Source organism: Electrona antarctica (assembly GCF_951216825.1).
Source record: "Electrona antarctica genome assembly, chromosome: 7".
Classification (NCBI taxonomy): Eukaryota; Metazoa; Chordata; class Actinopteri; order Myctophiformes; family Myctophidae; genus Electrona; species Electrona antarctica.
Genome location: NC_136812.1, coordinates 16,503,015 through 16,519,141, shown reverse-complemented (window position 1 = coordinate 16,519,141; position 16,127 = coordinate 16,503,015). Strand labels below are relative to the sequence as shown.

The following is a 16,127-nucleotide window of genomic DNA, read 5'->3' as shown; positions in this document are numbered from 1 at the left end:
CAGTTTTCTGAAATAAATATTTTCACGATTTTTCAAAAATAGCAGACCTACAAGCTCGTAACGCGCCACTCGGTGGCACATATCACCCGGGATTTTTATGAAACATAACTGGGTTAACTCACATTCTGCACATTTACTATAAGTCTATGGAATAAGAGCGTCATCTCCCCTGACTGCCCATGAAATATAAATATCAAATCAATGAGCCTGATTCGACTGTAAACCAGGTAGGAGATTAAGTCAAATAAATCCATTACATCTTCCCATCAGTTTAAATTTCCTTTGCCAGTCATAAATATGTTACTGTTGTACATTACTCTATGCGACTGTGTGTGCATGCTTATTTACAGCTGGAGGCATTCACCTTTTTTATAGCCTCTTTTATCACAGTTAAAATTCATAGTGAATGCAAAATGAAAATTATGACTAACTAGAAAAAGTGCCCTTCTGGGCACAGGTCTCCACCAGGAGGATAGGAGTACATGTGTGTGATGTTTGGCAAAATGTTTAGGAGTGATATAAACATGTTTGTTTGTTTTTTGCAACAATTTTCTTCATTGTGTTGAGGAAATGCAGAGTCAGATCACTCATAGCAAGGATAGAATTCTGGATGAGCAGGACATGTGCAGCATTTTGTACAAAACGGGCCACTCCTGAAGACTTTGGAAGGCAATCTTAGCCAATCAGTGTAGAATCTGAGAAATCAAACAGACTCGTCTTGATCACATGACTACAGAGATCATGTATACCGATTTGCATAAGATTTGGATGAAATCTGTGCCTAATATAAACAATGTGTTTTGCAGAAATCGGCCTCATGGTGGCGCTATAACCGGCAGATGTGGAGGGATGCAGGGAAAATGTTTTTCCATTCCTCTAGGGAGTGCGCATACAAAGTTGTACACAGAACGATGCAGTTATAGGTAAAAACAGGAATTGCTCTGTTATAGCGCCACCATGAGGCTGGCTTGGAAAATAAATTGTGTCATCTCGTCCTCAGCCTAGTGGAAATGTATAATTTCACGGAAATTGCACACTGTGTTTGTGATTTGTGGCATTTTGTTCGAAACGGACCAATCATGTGAGCTTTGGAAGCGAATCTTAGCCAATCAGGAAGGAAGATGGGAAATGGTGCAGATCCGTGTTGATCACATGACTATGGAGATAGTGTATACCGAATTGTGTGATGTATGGATAAAATGTGTACGAGTAATCTACAGAAATGTGTTTTGCCTAAATCGGTCTCATGGTGGCGCTATAACAGGCCGTTGAGGAATATTTGGGGCAGAGGTTCGTCGTTGGCATCCAGGGAGTGTGTGTGCAAAGTTTGGCATGGATCGGGCCAACGGTGCCGGAGATTAGCTGGTAACAGACGGACGGAAGGAAGGAAGGACGGACGGACGCACACACACACACACGGACGGAGTGCAAAACATACTGTCTCCCCATGACTTCGGCCTGGTGGAGACAATGAGTGCTTATGTTTAAGACTTTGACATTACTTATAATTGGTCAGTGTTTTTTTTTTAAAAACACCTAAATCCACACCTGGTATATTGCTAGATGCTAAGCTAAAACAATGTTTTAATAGATGCAAAATGCTGTCTTTAAATCATATTATAATTTGGGCAAATAGCCATGTGTGATTTTCAACTATCTTCCAATTCCAAAAAGCAATGGGTACCGTACAGCAAACGCTTGGGTCATTGCTTTGGTGTTTGTAAAAGGGGTAGAAATTCTAGTGCACTGTTGCCTTTATCTCTCCCTTTTGTCTGATTCCCTTTTTTCTTTGAATCATTCTTTCTCTCAGCCTTTCAACCATTCTCTCTGCTTTGTTTCTCTTTCCTTGGCTGTCTCTGTGCCGCTCCGCTGAACACAGTGGAAGAACAATACGTACACAAAGTCAACGCTAGGATTAGGATACGATAAATAGAATTCTTCACTGTCTGTCTCTACGAAACCTGTCTGTTTCGAAGACATGCCTTGGACAGAATATGCACCCCCCTTCATTGCACATGCGTGTGTGCGCGTGCGCGTGCACACCATAATTGAGTTGTTCCAGAGCTTTAATACTAGTGAGTGGTGTTCCTGACTGCCTGGAACTGACTGATAAGCTGCACTCTGGACCAGGCCTCACATTTAAGCCACAGGTGACACCGTGCATGAGCACACAAACAAATGTGATGATCCTGCCAGCTGCCTCTAAATTTATGCTGGCAAGGTGTGCGTGCGTGTGTGCGTGCGTGCGTGCGTGCGTGTGTGTGTGCGTGCGTCTGTCTCCAGGTACAATCCCTTCTCACTCTGGCAGACATCATGTGTGTAAGCTCCGCTCAGATTAATGTTATTTAACCTAATAAGGAGGTAGAGGACAAGAACTCATGCATGAGTTCAGTCAGTCATGCTAGCTAGCAAACGTATAACCCCCCCCCCCACACACACACACACACACACACACACTAACTATGCAAACTGTAACACCAACACAAATTAAACATTAACAAGCACATTGTAAATCATACACAACATCCATCCATGCATGCATATTGTGCACAGACGACGTGCACGCACACACAGACACACACACACACACACACACACACACACACACACAGATGCACACACACACACACTGCAAGTAACCATTAGTCCGTGCACACACCTGGTGCTTTGTGCAAGGTTAAACAAGGTGGAGTCACGTGCAGTAGCCTAAACACAGAGGTGCACCCCAAGCCTCCTGTCAGCTTCAAACGCTCCGAGGAAAATTTAAGGAAAGTGGGAGGAGGAGAGAAGCCCCAGACATGTCTCTCTGTGTTCCTCTTTCTTTCTGTCCCTCTGGCTTCTCTCTCTCTCTCTCTCCCTTTATTTCTCCTCAGTTAGCTCTTCCCTTTCTCCTCAAATCACCTTTGTCTTCCTACCCTGGCGTTTGTTTTCATCCTGTCCTCCAAACCAGACCCCCTCATGGTGATGTGCGGCGAGACGCTCTTGAAGTGCACACACCTCCATTTCCATGTTTGTGTGAAAACAAAGCGCTTTGTTTTCATAATTCTGTCTTTACAGTTTGGCTCGGCACCAAGAAATGGAGGATGTGCGTTATTTATTTATTTATTGGGCTATCCTGAAGAGTTGGCTATTGAGTGGTTTTTTTTAACCCATTTTGGGCGGGAACCCCTTTTGGTGTTAGCATTATGTTATGCTTTAGCCATTGAAAAATAGCAGATCTGGCGCGCTATGAGCTTGTAGGTCTGCTATTTTTGAAAAATCGAAGAACGACTGACATAGAAACATAGCGTTTTCATAAAATTGTCAGGTTGTAGAAGACAATTTTAGAATCTGATCTCAGGTCAAAATGGGTCAAAAAGGAGCGGTCTGGGGGTCCCCGGACCCCACTTTGAGAAGCACTGGTCTATAATATTTGTTCATGTGTGGCAGGGCGTTATGTAACCGCCACTCCACCAGTTGGTGGGACTCTGTCAGTGACAGGCGTATGCCCTGACTGTGTGAGTGACACTAAGACTATGTATAGTATGTGCGTGTGATTGACTGACAGTGTCTGAGAGACATTGACAGCACTGTGTCAGCCGGCTGGCTCAGGGTGAGACTGCAGTGTTGTTCTTCACACGGCAATGCTGACAGCGTTTGGAGTCTGAAGGGAAGAGGGGCAGCGAAGAGGGACAAACACATGGAAACACACAATCAGGCTTTTGCCATCCAGGGCCCCTGGGATTGTGGAATGACCTTCCTGAGTAGATCAGGCTAGCAAGATCAGTGTTCCCTTTTTGAATCACTTCTTTAAAGTACACTTTTATAAGACTTGTTTAAAGCACACTTTTATAAGACTTGTTTAAACGGACTACATTCTGTTTTGTATTCTTTATCTTTTTATGTTTCTTGCACACTTAATCCCTAGTTAATCCCTGGCCTATTTCATACTGGTACCGGTAGCTGTACTGTGGTCTTTCGCAAACATAGCCCGATCTACAACCACACATTTGTGTCACAACCCTGTCAAATAAAATCAAATGTTTTTCTTGAATAATGACCTGCCCAAAATACAGAAGGCAGCTTGATTAAGTATTTTATAATAGGCTAGGCCTTCTGGTCCCTTTTGCCAACTCTGAACTTGGCAAAAGGGACCTTTCAGCACCTGATTCTTGGAATCTCTTGCAACAAGAACTTAAACTTAATACCCTGGCATCAATTGGTCATTTTTGGAATTTACTCAATAACCGTCCATCACCTGTATGTTGCTGTTTTAACTGATTGCTGAATATATAATTGTATTAACGGTTTGTTGTAACTAATATTGTTGTTGTATTACTGTTTTTTTGTATGTAATCTCTGCATCATTGTAAATGAGGGGTTCCCTCAATGGTCTCTCCGAGAATTTAAATAAAGGTTGACTTAATGAATAATGAATCGTCTCTTTAGGGTGGAAACCTTACCTAATGTCCAAAACTGTTAACTTTTCAGGATTTCAAATTCAAAATTCAAAAGTAGCAGATCTACAAGCTCGACTGTGACACAAAGCTTTTGTGTGACACTGTAGTATGATCAAGTAGGGCAGTTAAATGTTTCTGCCTGACAGACGATATAATATAATAAACAACTCTTCTCTCTCCACTGGGAAACATTTTAAACATAGTCCTTCATCATGACCCTCATCTCGCTCTCTCTCTCTCCCAGGTGAGAGTGCGATGCTGCTGAGGAGAGGTTCCAGAGAGTGAGGCCATGGGCTGTACCTCAGCCAAGCAGGTGTCTGCCGTGCCCAACGATGAAGAGGGACGCGGTAAGGCCTACAGCAACGGGGACCTCTTCACCGGTCAGTTTGTGTCCGTGCACATACCCACTGTAACGTGCACACACACACACATGGCTCAACTGCTGTGTGAAGTCATTTATCTTGTATTATGTTTTTTTATTTATTTTTATTGCAGGACATAACCCTTTGGCAGAGTGTTAAGTTCTCCATACCAGGTGTTTATTGTCAATACCGCAGTTTTTTATGGCAGCCATCAACGCTGACCCTGGGTCTACCCCGGGATAACGGGGCCGTACCCAGCCCAGCAGTGTGGTGCCGCTGCGCTGCGTGTCCTTTAGTGTCCCTTGTTATCATCACCTCTGGTGCATGGAACTGGAGAGTGTGAGGGAATACGAGGGCAAGTGGGATGTGCACAGTAAAATCCTCAGTGTTCACTTAACTCTGAAGGCCCTGACACACTGAAAAAAGCACCAGAGTGGCGCTCGCAGCGTCAAGTTCGGTCACTTCATCACACTGAACTAAGGTGGGGGAATTTAAAAAATGTTCAAAAATAGCAGATGTACAACCTAGAGGGCAGCACGGGTCCACCCGGACCCGAATACCCGAGAACCGAGCCGGTTCGGGTGCAAAATATTGACATGCCGTCGGGGAACGGGTCGGTTCCATTTCAAAGCTGCGGGCCTCGTTCCGGGCATCTGAAATGCAGAATACCCGAAATGCCCGTGCAGGACCCGAGCTTTATTATAATATTAAACCTTTCAACTTTAAAAATAGGTTTTGAAAATAGACATATTATGGTTATGCGTGCGTTCAACTGCGTTGTAATGATTATGTTCTAAAATACACACCTTGAGGATTTGGAAATGGAACGTATCCACTGGTGGTGGGTGTGGGCGCGTTCGGAAATACCGCACCGGAGCACACTCTCCTATTAGTTTGCATTGCACAGTGCGCCCAGTGCGCTATTTCCGAACGTGCCCACAGTGTGTGCGCGCAGTCACAGTAACAACACGAACACTAACACGAACATCATCATGGCTGGCGGCCCCCTTCTTGAGCAAGGTGAAACCGGTGAAACGCAAACTACGAGCAAATGATTACAGCACTTCTGTAATCACATCGGACTTCTCCTAAAGGGAAGTCTGATGTCTGGGACAGTTTTGTTGTCATTGTCGACGCAGACGGTAACAATGTTGGTGCTGCTAAATGCACAAAGTGTGACTCACTGCTTACTTACGACATGCAGAAGACGGGAAAATCTTCAGTGTTTCACAGTCACGGTGAAAATAAGCATACATAAGTATAATAAGACGAAAGTCCGTGAAAATGTAGTTCTGTTCTGAATCTGCATTGTGCTGTGCAAACTGTACTTAACCATGCGACGCATTGCAAGCTTCTTGTAGATCGGCTATTTTCAGCGCTCCTTTGTAGAGGCGGGGGTGATGCTGACGTTCAGTGTTCAGTGTTCACTTCAGTCTCATAATCACAGTCACAGTGAAAATAAGCATAATATAGGATTGGACACACCACGGGTGTAACGGGTCTTTCGGACCCGGTCAGTTCTCTCTGTTCTGCATGCACTCTGACTCTCCTGAACTGGAACCACTTTTTATCTTTCTGGATTATCTGCCGATGGATTTATGTTCCACAAAAGAGACTTTAGAACGGGAAGTCTGACATAATTTACGTATCCTATGTGGGTCACATTCTGAATTTCCACAGACTCGTTTTATATTGGGTCAAATAATAACTGTGTTCCAAAAAGAATCTAATGAGCATGGCGGTTTTCCTCGTATGGATACAATTTACAATTTACAATTTAGGCATTTAGCAGACGCTCTTAATCCAGAGCGAGATGGATATGAAGCATCAACTGACTGATTCGCCAGAAACAGACTATCAAATATGGGTGACTGACAGAGCCACCTTCCTGACAATATCGCCCATGTATTCACCTTGTGTTTTGCCCGCATGTCAACGCTCCAACAGTGCTCTGAAAGATAGATGTGACAACAGGCACTTGATACCTCCAGTGTGGCTATAGCCATCGTAAACAATAGGTGGGTTTGATGAGGATGCAAGCGGTCTGACGCTTTCAGTGTTTCAGGGCATTGAGATTGTACCCAAATGAACCCGTAAGGCAGTGGTTCTCAACCTGCGGGTTGGGACCCCCAGGGGAGTCGCCACATGGTTTTTGGGGGTCCCCAGATGACAGTGAAGTGACAATTTAAGACCCTTTTAATACCTCAACAAAAAATAAGAAAAGAGAAGGACCATTACTGCATCAACAGTGATCAACAAACTATACTATAAAAAATGGTCAAGCATTGGCCAAATTAGCCTTTCGCTAAATCCCACCCCAAAAAGCCAATCCAAATAGTTTAGCAACTGTTGCTATGCAGGTCAAGCTTTCGTCACCTCATACTGTAGCTGTCAATGTTATTTTGCATGGCTGTGTTGTTGAACATTTACACGGCTTAACGTTGAAAGTTAAACGACTGACTCACCCAGGTGATGGTAACAATGGCAACAATGACCGTAGTCTTACCATGCAATATGAAAACTCCTGTCGGGTGTTCGTTAAAAGTTGATTTCTCCCTCTGTCATTTCCTCGTATTTCTAGTTTATTTGATGTCATGCAAATGTATCCAGTGCATAGCCTACTGCAGGCTTGGTTGACTAGATTTAGAAGACATTTTGATGCACTTGCTACTGAAATGATCGATCTTGCCCTGTCTCCTCGCTGCTAACGTGCCTATTGGACAAGGATGGGTTGGGGAGGGACTTAGCGAAGGGCTAATTGTGGAACAGAGTCCAACAAAATACATTTGAATTCCCCAACTCCTACAATTCCAAATGCTTGACAGGGTGGAGGTTCCCCAGTTCTAATAGGATTATTTTGAGGGGGTCGCGGTCTGAAAAGGTTCAGAACCACCGCCATAAGGGATAATCTGTACACCCTCAGTTAAAATGGATACATTTATCACTGAGGATTTTACAGTGTGTCACCATAGAATACAGCGAAAGAGAATAAGTGAGTTGTAGTGAAAGAGGCAGAGCATAATGTTGAGAATGTGGATCTAGTTAGCAGCATCAATTATAGCTGTCCGGGTAGCTTTGATATGCAGTTGCAGAGAGAGAGAGAAAGAGAGGAGTGGATGAGGCCCAGAGGGATTAACAGATTAAGAATTAGGTGCAACACTCTGGTACATACTGGCACATACTGGAGGTTCTCTGTCTGTCAATCTGTCATGTTTGTCCTGTCAGTCATCTCTCCCTTCCTCTGACCTTTTGTGCTTTTTTGGACTCTCATGCCCTCTCGTGTAGCCTGACTCCCTCTTTAATATGTTCCCTTGTTGGTGTTGTCTTTTCCCCTCTGTCTGTCTGTCCATCCGTCCATCCCAGTCTCTCCCTCCACCCCTCCCTCTGTCTGTCCATCCGTCCATCCCAGTCTCTCCCTCCACCCCTCCCTCTGTCTGTCCATCCGTCCATCCCAGTCTCTCCCTCCACCCCTCCCTCTCTGTCTGTCCATCCGTCCATCCCAGTCTCTCCCTCCACCCCTCCCTCTCTGTCTGTCCATCCGTCCATCCCAGTCTCTCCCTCCACCCCTCCCTCTGTCTGTCCATCCGTCCATCCCAGTCTCTCCCTCCACCCCTCCCTCTCTGTCTGTCCATCCGTCCATCCCAGTCTCTCCCTCCACCCCTCCCTCTGTCTGTCCATCCGTCCATCCCAGTCTCTCCCTCCACCCCTCCCTCTGTCTGTCCATCCGTCCATCCCAGTCTCTCCCTCCACCCCTCCCTCTCTGTCTGTCCATCCGTCCATCCCAGTCTCTCCCTCCACCCCTCCCTCTCTGTCTGTCCATCCGTCCATCCCAGTCTCTCCCTCCACCCCTCCCTCTGTCTGTCCATCCGTCCATCCCAGTCTCTCCCTCCACCCCTCCCTCTGTCTGTCCATCCGTCCATCCCAGTCTCTCCCTCCACCCCTCCCTCTGTCTGTCCATCCGTCCATCCCAGTCTCTCCCTCCACCCCTCCCTCTGTCTGTCCATCCCAGTCTCTCCCTCCACCCCTCCCTCTCTTCTCACTACGTATCTTGTTTCTCTTCTCTTTTCTTTACTTACTTAAACCCTATATACTTAAGGTCCACTGGGGTCCCACTCCCCCAGGGGTCTGTCCTTAAACCCTATATACTTATGGTCCACTGGGGTCCCACTCCCCCAGGGGTCTGTCCTTTGACCCCTAATTCTCTCCCTCTAGACAAAATATATATGTATAACGATAAGAGCGTCCCTCACTTTCCTTCACGTCACCAGGCATCGGCGTGGCGAGCTTGTGAGTTTGCTATCTTTAGTCGAATGTTTGCCTATGTCGACATGCCCAGAAACGGGATGCGAGGATGCTAAGTGTTAAGGAACAACAGAATGGGGCAATAGATGGGAGAAAAATGGTAGGAGGAGAGGAATGTGTTCCTTCAGAGGAAAATAAATGAGGATGATGTGTACTGAGGCTGTCTCGCTCTCCTCTCTCTCTCTCTCTCTCCCTCCCTCCCTCTCTCTCTCTCTCTCTCTCTCTCTCTCTCTCTCTCTCTCTCTCTCTCTCTCCCCCCCCCCCCCCCCCCCCTCTCTCTCTAAATGTACATGTCCTCTTCCTGTACCCTGCTCAAGGCTTTGCACCCCCCTCTTCTTGTTGTGTATCTCCCCCTCCACTTCCCTTCCGTTCTCTCTCTAACTCCCAGTGTTCCCTCTCTCCACTCGCTCTCTTCCTCTTGTCTCCAGGCACAACATTAGGTCATGGCCTTGTGTCCTTCCTGCACCCCCACCCTCCTCTCTCCCTCTCTCTCTCTCTCTCTCTCTCGCGCGTGCGTGCGTGCGTGCGTGCGTGCGTGCGTGCGTGCGTGTGTGTGCGCCTTCTGTGCAGATGTGTAGAAGTTTTGCTTGCACTGTTATGTATTTGTTATTTTCTTTCACCTGTCTATGCAGATGGAAATGAACCAGTATATGGATACTTCTGGGTACAATGCATCTTTTCTCTTTGCTTGAGATGAATGTATTTTGTCATGGTCCCTGATACAAATAAATTTGAAATGAAAAGTGTGGGTATGGGTTGGTGCCTTGGCCAGTATAGTGTCTATATAGTGTCTTCCTAACAACAACAAAAACCAAAACATAAAAGCTCAGCTGCTGGATATGGATGTTGTATAAACCTACAATGCGACTGGGGGCGACTGTGGCTCAAGAGGTAGAGCAGGTCGTCCAATGATCCATGGGTTGGCGGTTCGAATCCCGGCTCCTCCTGGCTACATGTCGAAGTGTCCTTGGGCAAGACACTGAACCCCAAATTGCTCCCGATGTGCTGGTTGGTACCTTGCATGGCTTCCGCCGCAATCGGTGTGTGAATGTGTGTGTGAATGGGTGAATGTAATGCACAATCTATGTAAAGCGCCTTGGATAAAGGCGCTATATAAATGCACCATTTACCATTTACCAATGCTGTGCGTCTAATATAAAAATCACACCCGTGTGAACTGAGTGGTGTAAGGTCTTATATAGCCTGATCAGCTCTGATCTGACGTAATGTCTGACGTAATGAAATCACACCCGGGTGAACTGGGTGACCGTAGCAACCATGCTCATTTTTTGGTACGAACAGACAGACAGACAGACAGACAGACAGACACGTAAACTAACAAAGCCAGTCGTAGGAGTGGTTTACACCACTCAATAATGTTAACCTACTTCTTACCCACAGCCTACAAGTATTGCTGCTTTTAGGGTCCTCTTTCCACAGATTCAGATTACTGTACCTTGCTTAGAGGACACTTGTTGGGGGCACGGTGGTCCTGTCGCCTCAAGCTAGAAGGTCCTGGGTTTGATTCCCACTGGGGACGATGTGGTCACTGGGGGCGTGTTCTCTCCTCCGCGTCATCAGTGCCCATACCCGAGGCAGAATGTGCGAAAGTGCCTTTCTGTGTGGAGTTTGCATGTTCTCCCCATGTCCCCTAGGATAGGTACCTTCACAAAAAACATGCAGTAATCCTGGTCTCTAAACTACCTCCCCCTGGCCAGTCAATCAATCATGGAAATATGAGCGTGTGTATTTTGATGGTGTTCAAAGGCATTCCTTTTTCTAAACAGCCTGGTATACTGCGATACCGTGACAGTGTGACACTGTCCCAACTCATGGTGTGCAACTGTGCATGTGTTCAGGAGGACTGTTGACCTCATCCTCATCTTGCTTGGCCGTATGATCAGAGATCTCCGCGTGCGTGCGTGCGTGCGTGAGTGCGATGTGTGCGTGAATGTCATGTACAGCAAGGGCTTATGGCCAGAGCTGACTACAGGGATGTCAGAGAGAGTGATGGACAACAGGAAGGATGGACAGGCTATAACTCGAACTGTGAGAGAGGATCTGTTTAATGTGCTATCCTTTTTTGCATTATTGTAAAACTGTACCCACTGTGCTTTTTGCAAATTGTTCAATCAAAGTATTCAGTCAATCAATGGGCTAAAACCAAGGGGCCAGTGAGGCTATTCAACGTTGAGGCGCTCGGCCCTAGTGGTAGGAGGAGGGACTACAGGCGGACCCGTGGATTCATGACCGGGAAACCCTGTGCAGCTTGGCTTTAACATTGTGTCGTGACGTAGGACCATCACTCCAACGTCACCCCTCAAATTTGAGGTCCGGAGGAGGGACTTCCGGCAGTCTTCCGGGTGCTTCAAAACGCCACTGAGCAACTTCCACTGACATGAATAGCTGGGGGGGCGGAGCTTCGCGCCAGTTCAGTCTCTATCCTTTTATATACTCTATGGCTAAAACTGGGTGGAAATAAAACGGAAAGCTTCACAGAACCAATGCAAAGACAGGGTGGGGCCATTTGGACGGTATCAATTCAAGACTGGGTTTCAAAGGAGTGCCAAGCAGATTGGGCAAATTTTACTCTGAAAAGCCCCTCCTTCCATTACCCATTCCATAAAGTCGGGAGGCATAATCTTCCGATACTCCCTGGCGCTGTCACATCTCATCTCTCTTTAGAAGCTTTATATTCCACCAGTGCTCCTCCAAAGTTCAACTGCGGTGGAAATTGCTTTTTTGCCATTCATGTATTCAGCCCACCACGCGCACACACACACACACACACACACGCACGTGCACAGTCGCACGTGGACACACACTAGCTGGCTCAGTTTCTTTACCTGTGTATTTCTTGTGAAAGAGTGGTGGAATCTGGAAAGGTGTTCTCTGCCCCTTGTATCAGACAGACAGTCAGACTGCTTAACTTGTGTGTGTGTGTGTGTGTGTGGTGGGGGTGCACGCCTGCGTCTTGTGTTTGCGTGTTGTTGTATTGTGTGAGTCACTGTGTGCGTGTAGCCGTAGAGAGCTGGAGAGCTGCTCCCATACACTTGTGTGTGTGTGTGTGTGTGTGTGTGTGTGTGTGTGTGTGTGTGTGTGTGTGTGTGTGTGTGTGTGTGTGTGTGTGTGTGTGTGTGTGTGTGTGTGTGTGTGTGTGTGTGTGTGTGTGTGTGTGTGTGTGTGTGTGTGTGTGTGTGTGTGTGTGTGTGTGTGTGTGTGTCAGACACACCTCCACACACACACAACGCCCCACCCCCTTTAGTCGCTCTCGCACAATGGCCGGAAAGGCCGAACTGCCTTTCAAAAACACTGGAGTCTGTAAAGAGAAAAATAGCAACACTTCCACAACAGCATGTTTTGGATGTCTACGTGAATCATCACGGTAGTGAAAGTGTGGAAACTGCGCGTGTGTGACTGTGTGTTCTGTCTAATGCACCCACGGGGGGGTGGGGGAGGGGGTGGGGGGGGCACATGTTTGGTTCAGTTAAACAGATGTGATACAGTTTCACTGTTTATCTTGGCCAACCCCAGGTTTTCTGTTTTGCCGTTTCTGTGCGTGTGCACATAATAGTGTCATGTAATCCGTAATCCCGTGTAACCCGGGGGTCACTGTTGCTTTCCCAACACCTCTAGTGTGACGTGTCACTGTGTTTATAGGTCAGCTGAGGGTTAGGTCGCTGGCCTTATTGTTTTCAGTGTGTTTTGTGTACGAAGCATACGTTCTACACAAACATCTGATTGTGTGTTATCCCCTCAGCGGTGTGTGTGCGTGTGTGTGTGCGTGTGCGTGCGAGCACGTCGTGTACAGTGAGGGCTTATGGCCAGAGCAGCTTGCAGGGATGTCAGAGCGAGTGATGGACAGCAGGAAGAACAGACAGGCTCGCTAGAGCTGTGAGTGAGTCTACACACTGAGTGTAAAGACTCTGACACGCTGAAGCCGCCATTGACACGCACATCTGACACGTGTCAAAGTTGGCCACTTGTTCACTTTGTGTGGGAGAATTGGAAGCGTCAAGTCTCTATGAACTCCACCACAATTATTAATCATTTTAATCGCAGCGACCCACATGAAACGAGGGATGTGCCAAAGAACGCACGCACGCTCAGACTGTTGTACGTTGCGTACAGCAATCATTCAGTTCACTCTCTTCTCTTCCCTTTCTCTCCGACCGGCAAAGAAGCTCTTGAACGTGGAACTTTTGTGCTGCCGTCACACTCGCTACATATGTGCAGATCAGGACAGATCTACTGTCGTTTCACAGATGTGCAGATCTTCACTATCTACAGTAGGTCTTCATATTTCTCAAGAGAGAATTTAGAAGACGGTTACAAACTGCAAACAGGTTTTAACTCGTAAATAAATTGACGCTGTTGTCGCTGATATGTGTGTTTTGGTGGCACACCCATGCTCTAATATAAATAGTGCCGAAGCCCGTTTTTCACCTTCCACCAAATGGAAGCTGTTCATTAATGTTTTTGAGAACTCTGTCACACTGTTTGCAGCAGTGTTTATGCATACATCGCGCGGCCACGGCCTATGGGCTCTGTTGTCACGGTTACAGTCTCCCGCACGAGTCCGCAGGCTATATGATCTGTAGCCGGCGGGTGGGTGGAGCTACCTTTTGGCTTTGGGGCTACAGTATATCCGAATCAGAATACATACTTTGTCACATTACATTACATGTGAGGTGGGTGAAATGATTTGTTGTGCAGGTTGGGGTCATCAATGCAGTTAATAAAAGATATAGAGAGAAGAGCATAACGTGCGTAATACTGTATATGACTAATCTGCATGATTCACTATATCATTGGTGTAGGGCAGAAACCCTTATGTCTATGTTCCAACTTTTTGTGCTTTTTTGTAAACTAATGTCCTACTTTGATCGTACCACAGCGTCACGCAAAAGCATCAAAAATACCAGATCTGATGCGGCGCGTTTCGAACTTGCAGATCTGCTATTTTTGATGCTTTTGAATCGTGAATAATACCAGTTTTGCACCTAATGAGGTTTTTCCACCCGACAGAGACGAACCATATGACCCCACGACGCTCCTCGCACGCAGCGCTTATTGACACGCGCCACCACGCCGTGTTATTAGCACTAGAACTAGTTAAGCCCCAGAGAACGTCAACATGGACTTCTCATGATCAGACTCATGAACAGACACTGAACACTACAAGGCCCGGACTATATGGCCATATGTCTAAGGTCTTCTGCATTTTTGCACCTGAGATCTTGCACTTTCAGTAGTTGTGTTTAGAGATGTTAGTTTTAACCTGCACTTAGTTCTTTATACAGATTATTTGACACTAGACTGTAGCTGTTGTATGGTCTTTTAACGCACAATGAATTTCACGTGCCTTTTACCCTGTAACTGGTATTGTTGACAATAAAGTTGAACCTTGAACCTCATGGTCGTGCTAAACCAGTGGTTCCCAAAGTGGGGTCCGGGGACCCCCAGGGGTCCCTGAGGGAGTTCCAGGGGGTCCCCCTTTAAATGATAGTTTGGAACCACAAATGGACCCTTATGGGTCTGTAACTCAGAGAGTTAAATTATCATTGATTTTACAATATAAATTGGGGGTCCCAGAGATAGTAATGTCATTAAATGGTGGTTCGTACTGTAGGAGTTTGCATGTTCTCCCCGTGTAGGTGCCCTCACAAAAACATGCAGTAATCCTGGTCTCTAAACTACCTCCCCCTGGCCAGCCGGGGCACCTGATGGAGGGGAAAGGAACTGGTCGGAATAACGTGTTCCTTCCACGCGCTACGTCCGTCTGGGGAAACTCTCCCCTGTCAGGTGAAAAGAAGCAGCTTGGACTCCTCATGCATAGAAGGAAGCATGAGGCAGGAGGCAGTCAGTCTTCTGCCCCCCCAGGTTGGCAGAGGAAGTGTAGCGCCCAGGATTACATTAGATAATTGACACTGGGTGAAAAAATGGGTTGCAAAATTGTCGGATAAAAAATAAAAAAACAATAAAATAAAAATAAATGGGGGACTAGTCCATGTCAAACTGGGGCTCAGGTTGAGAATCACTGCTAGAGCCGTAAAAATCTTCTCTTATGGGGGTCCCTGGCATATTATTTTTAAACGGGGGTCCGCAGGCTAATTAGTGTCAAATTGGGGGTCCTTGACATGGTCCTTGACCACTGTGCTAAACTATTCAATGTCAGGTCGCTAAATGACCGGGTTGTGTCAGACTCGGCCAGCGGGATCAAATTACCGGTGCTTCCTCTTCCACAGCTAAACGATGCATATCGTTGCTGTCGGGGCGGAGACCTCTTATCTCCATATTTTAACGTTTTTGATCATAATCCTGCAGTGTCACACACGAGCAGATCCACAAGCTCAAGCCTGTTGATCTGGTACTTTAGCTATTTTCTTTATTTGAATCCTGAAAAGTAACAGTTTTGGACATACTGTATGAGTGTTCCGCCCAGAGCCCTGCATATAGTTTGGGATTTGCTCACATCTCCCGGGTGAGGACTAGTATGAAGTTAAGGTTGAAAAAATGGGTGAAGTGGTCCTTTTATAAGAGGATGACTCCCATGCACAAAGACACTAGTAGTCATTTTCTGTGTTTGTATACACAGAAAATGAGCTGAACTAGGAGGAGACACACACACACACACACACACACACACACACACACACACACACAGTAAACTGTCAGCACCTAAAGGTCGTCACAGTGCTCTAGTCTCTAATCAGAGATGTGAAAGATGTCCACATCACAAAATCACTGCTTCTCAAAATAGAACTCTCCTTTCATCTGTGTCTGTCTCTCTCTCTCTCTGTCTGTCTCTCTGTCTCTCTCTCTCTCTCTCTGTCTGTCTGTCTCTCTCTCTCTCTCTCTGTCTCTCTCTGTCTCTCTCTGTCTCTCTCTCTCTATCTCTCTCTCTCTCTCTCTCTGTCTCTCTCTGTCTGTCTGTCTGTCTGTCTGTCTGTCTGTCTCTCTCTCTCTCTCTCTCTCTCTCTCTCGCTGAGCGTTGGTGATGAAATTGCCACTGTCATTTCAC

At 46.4% G+C, this 16,127-nt stretch overlaps 1 protein-coding gene across 5 annotated transcripts in view; it reads left to right on the top strand.

The window, feature by feature from the left end:
- Positions 1–16,127, top strand: part of LOC306927101 (uncharacterized protein C1orf21 homolog) — a 47,096-nt gene that overhangs the window by 14,398 nt on the left and 16,571 nt on the right. For 3 of the 5 annotated variants that reach the window (XM_079506755.1, XM_079506754.1, XM_079506756.1), the window contains one exon: positions 4,684–4,819. In XM_079506755.1, coding sequence (XP_079362881.1) covers positions 4,729–4,819 — 91 coding nt within the window. In that variant the 5' untranslated portion in view covers positions 4,684–4,728. The remainder of the gene's footprint in view (positions 1–4,683; positions 4,820–16,127) is intronic. The other 2 variants (XM_079506758.1, XM_079506757.1) reach the window with 1 other exon arrangement.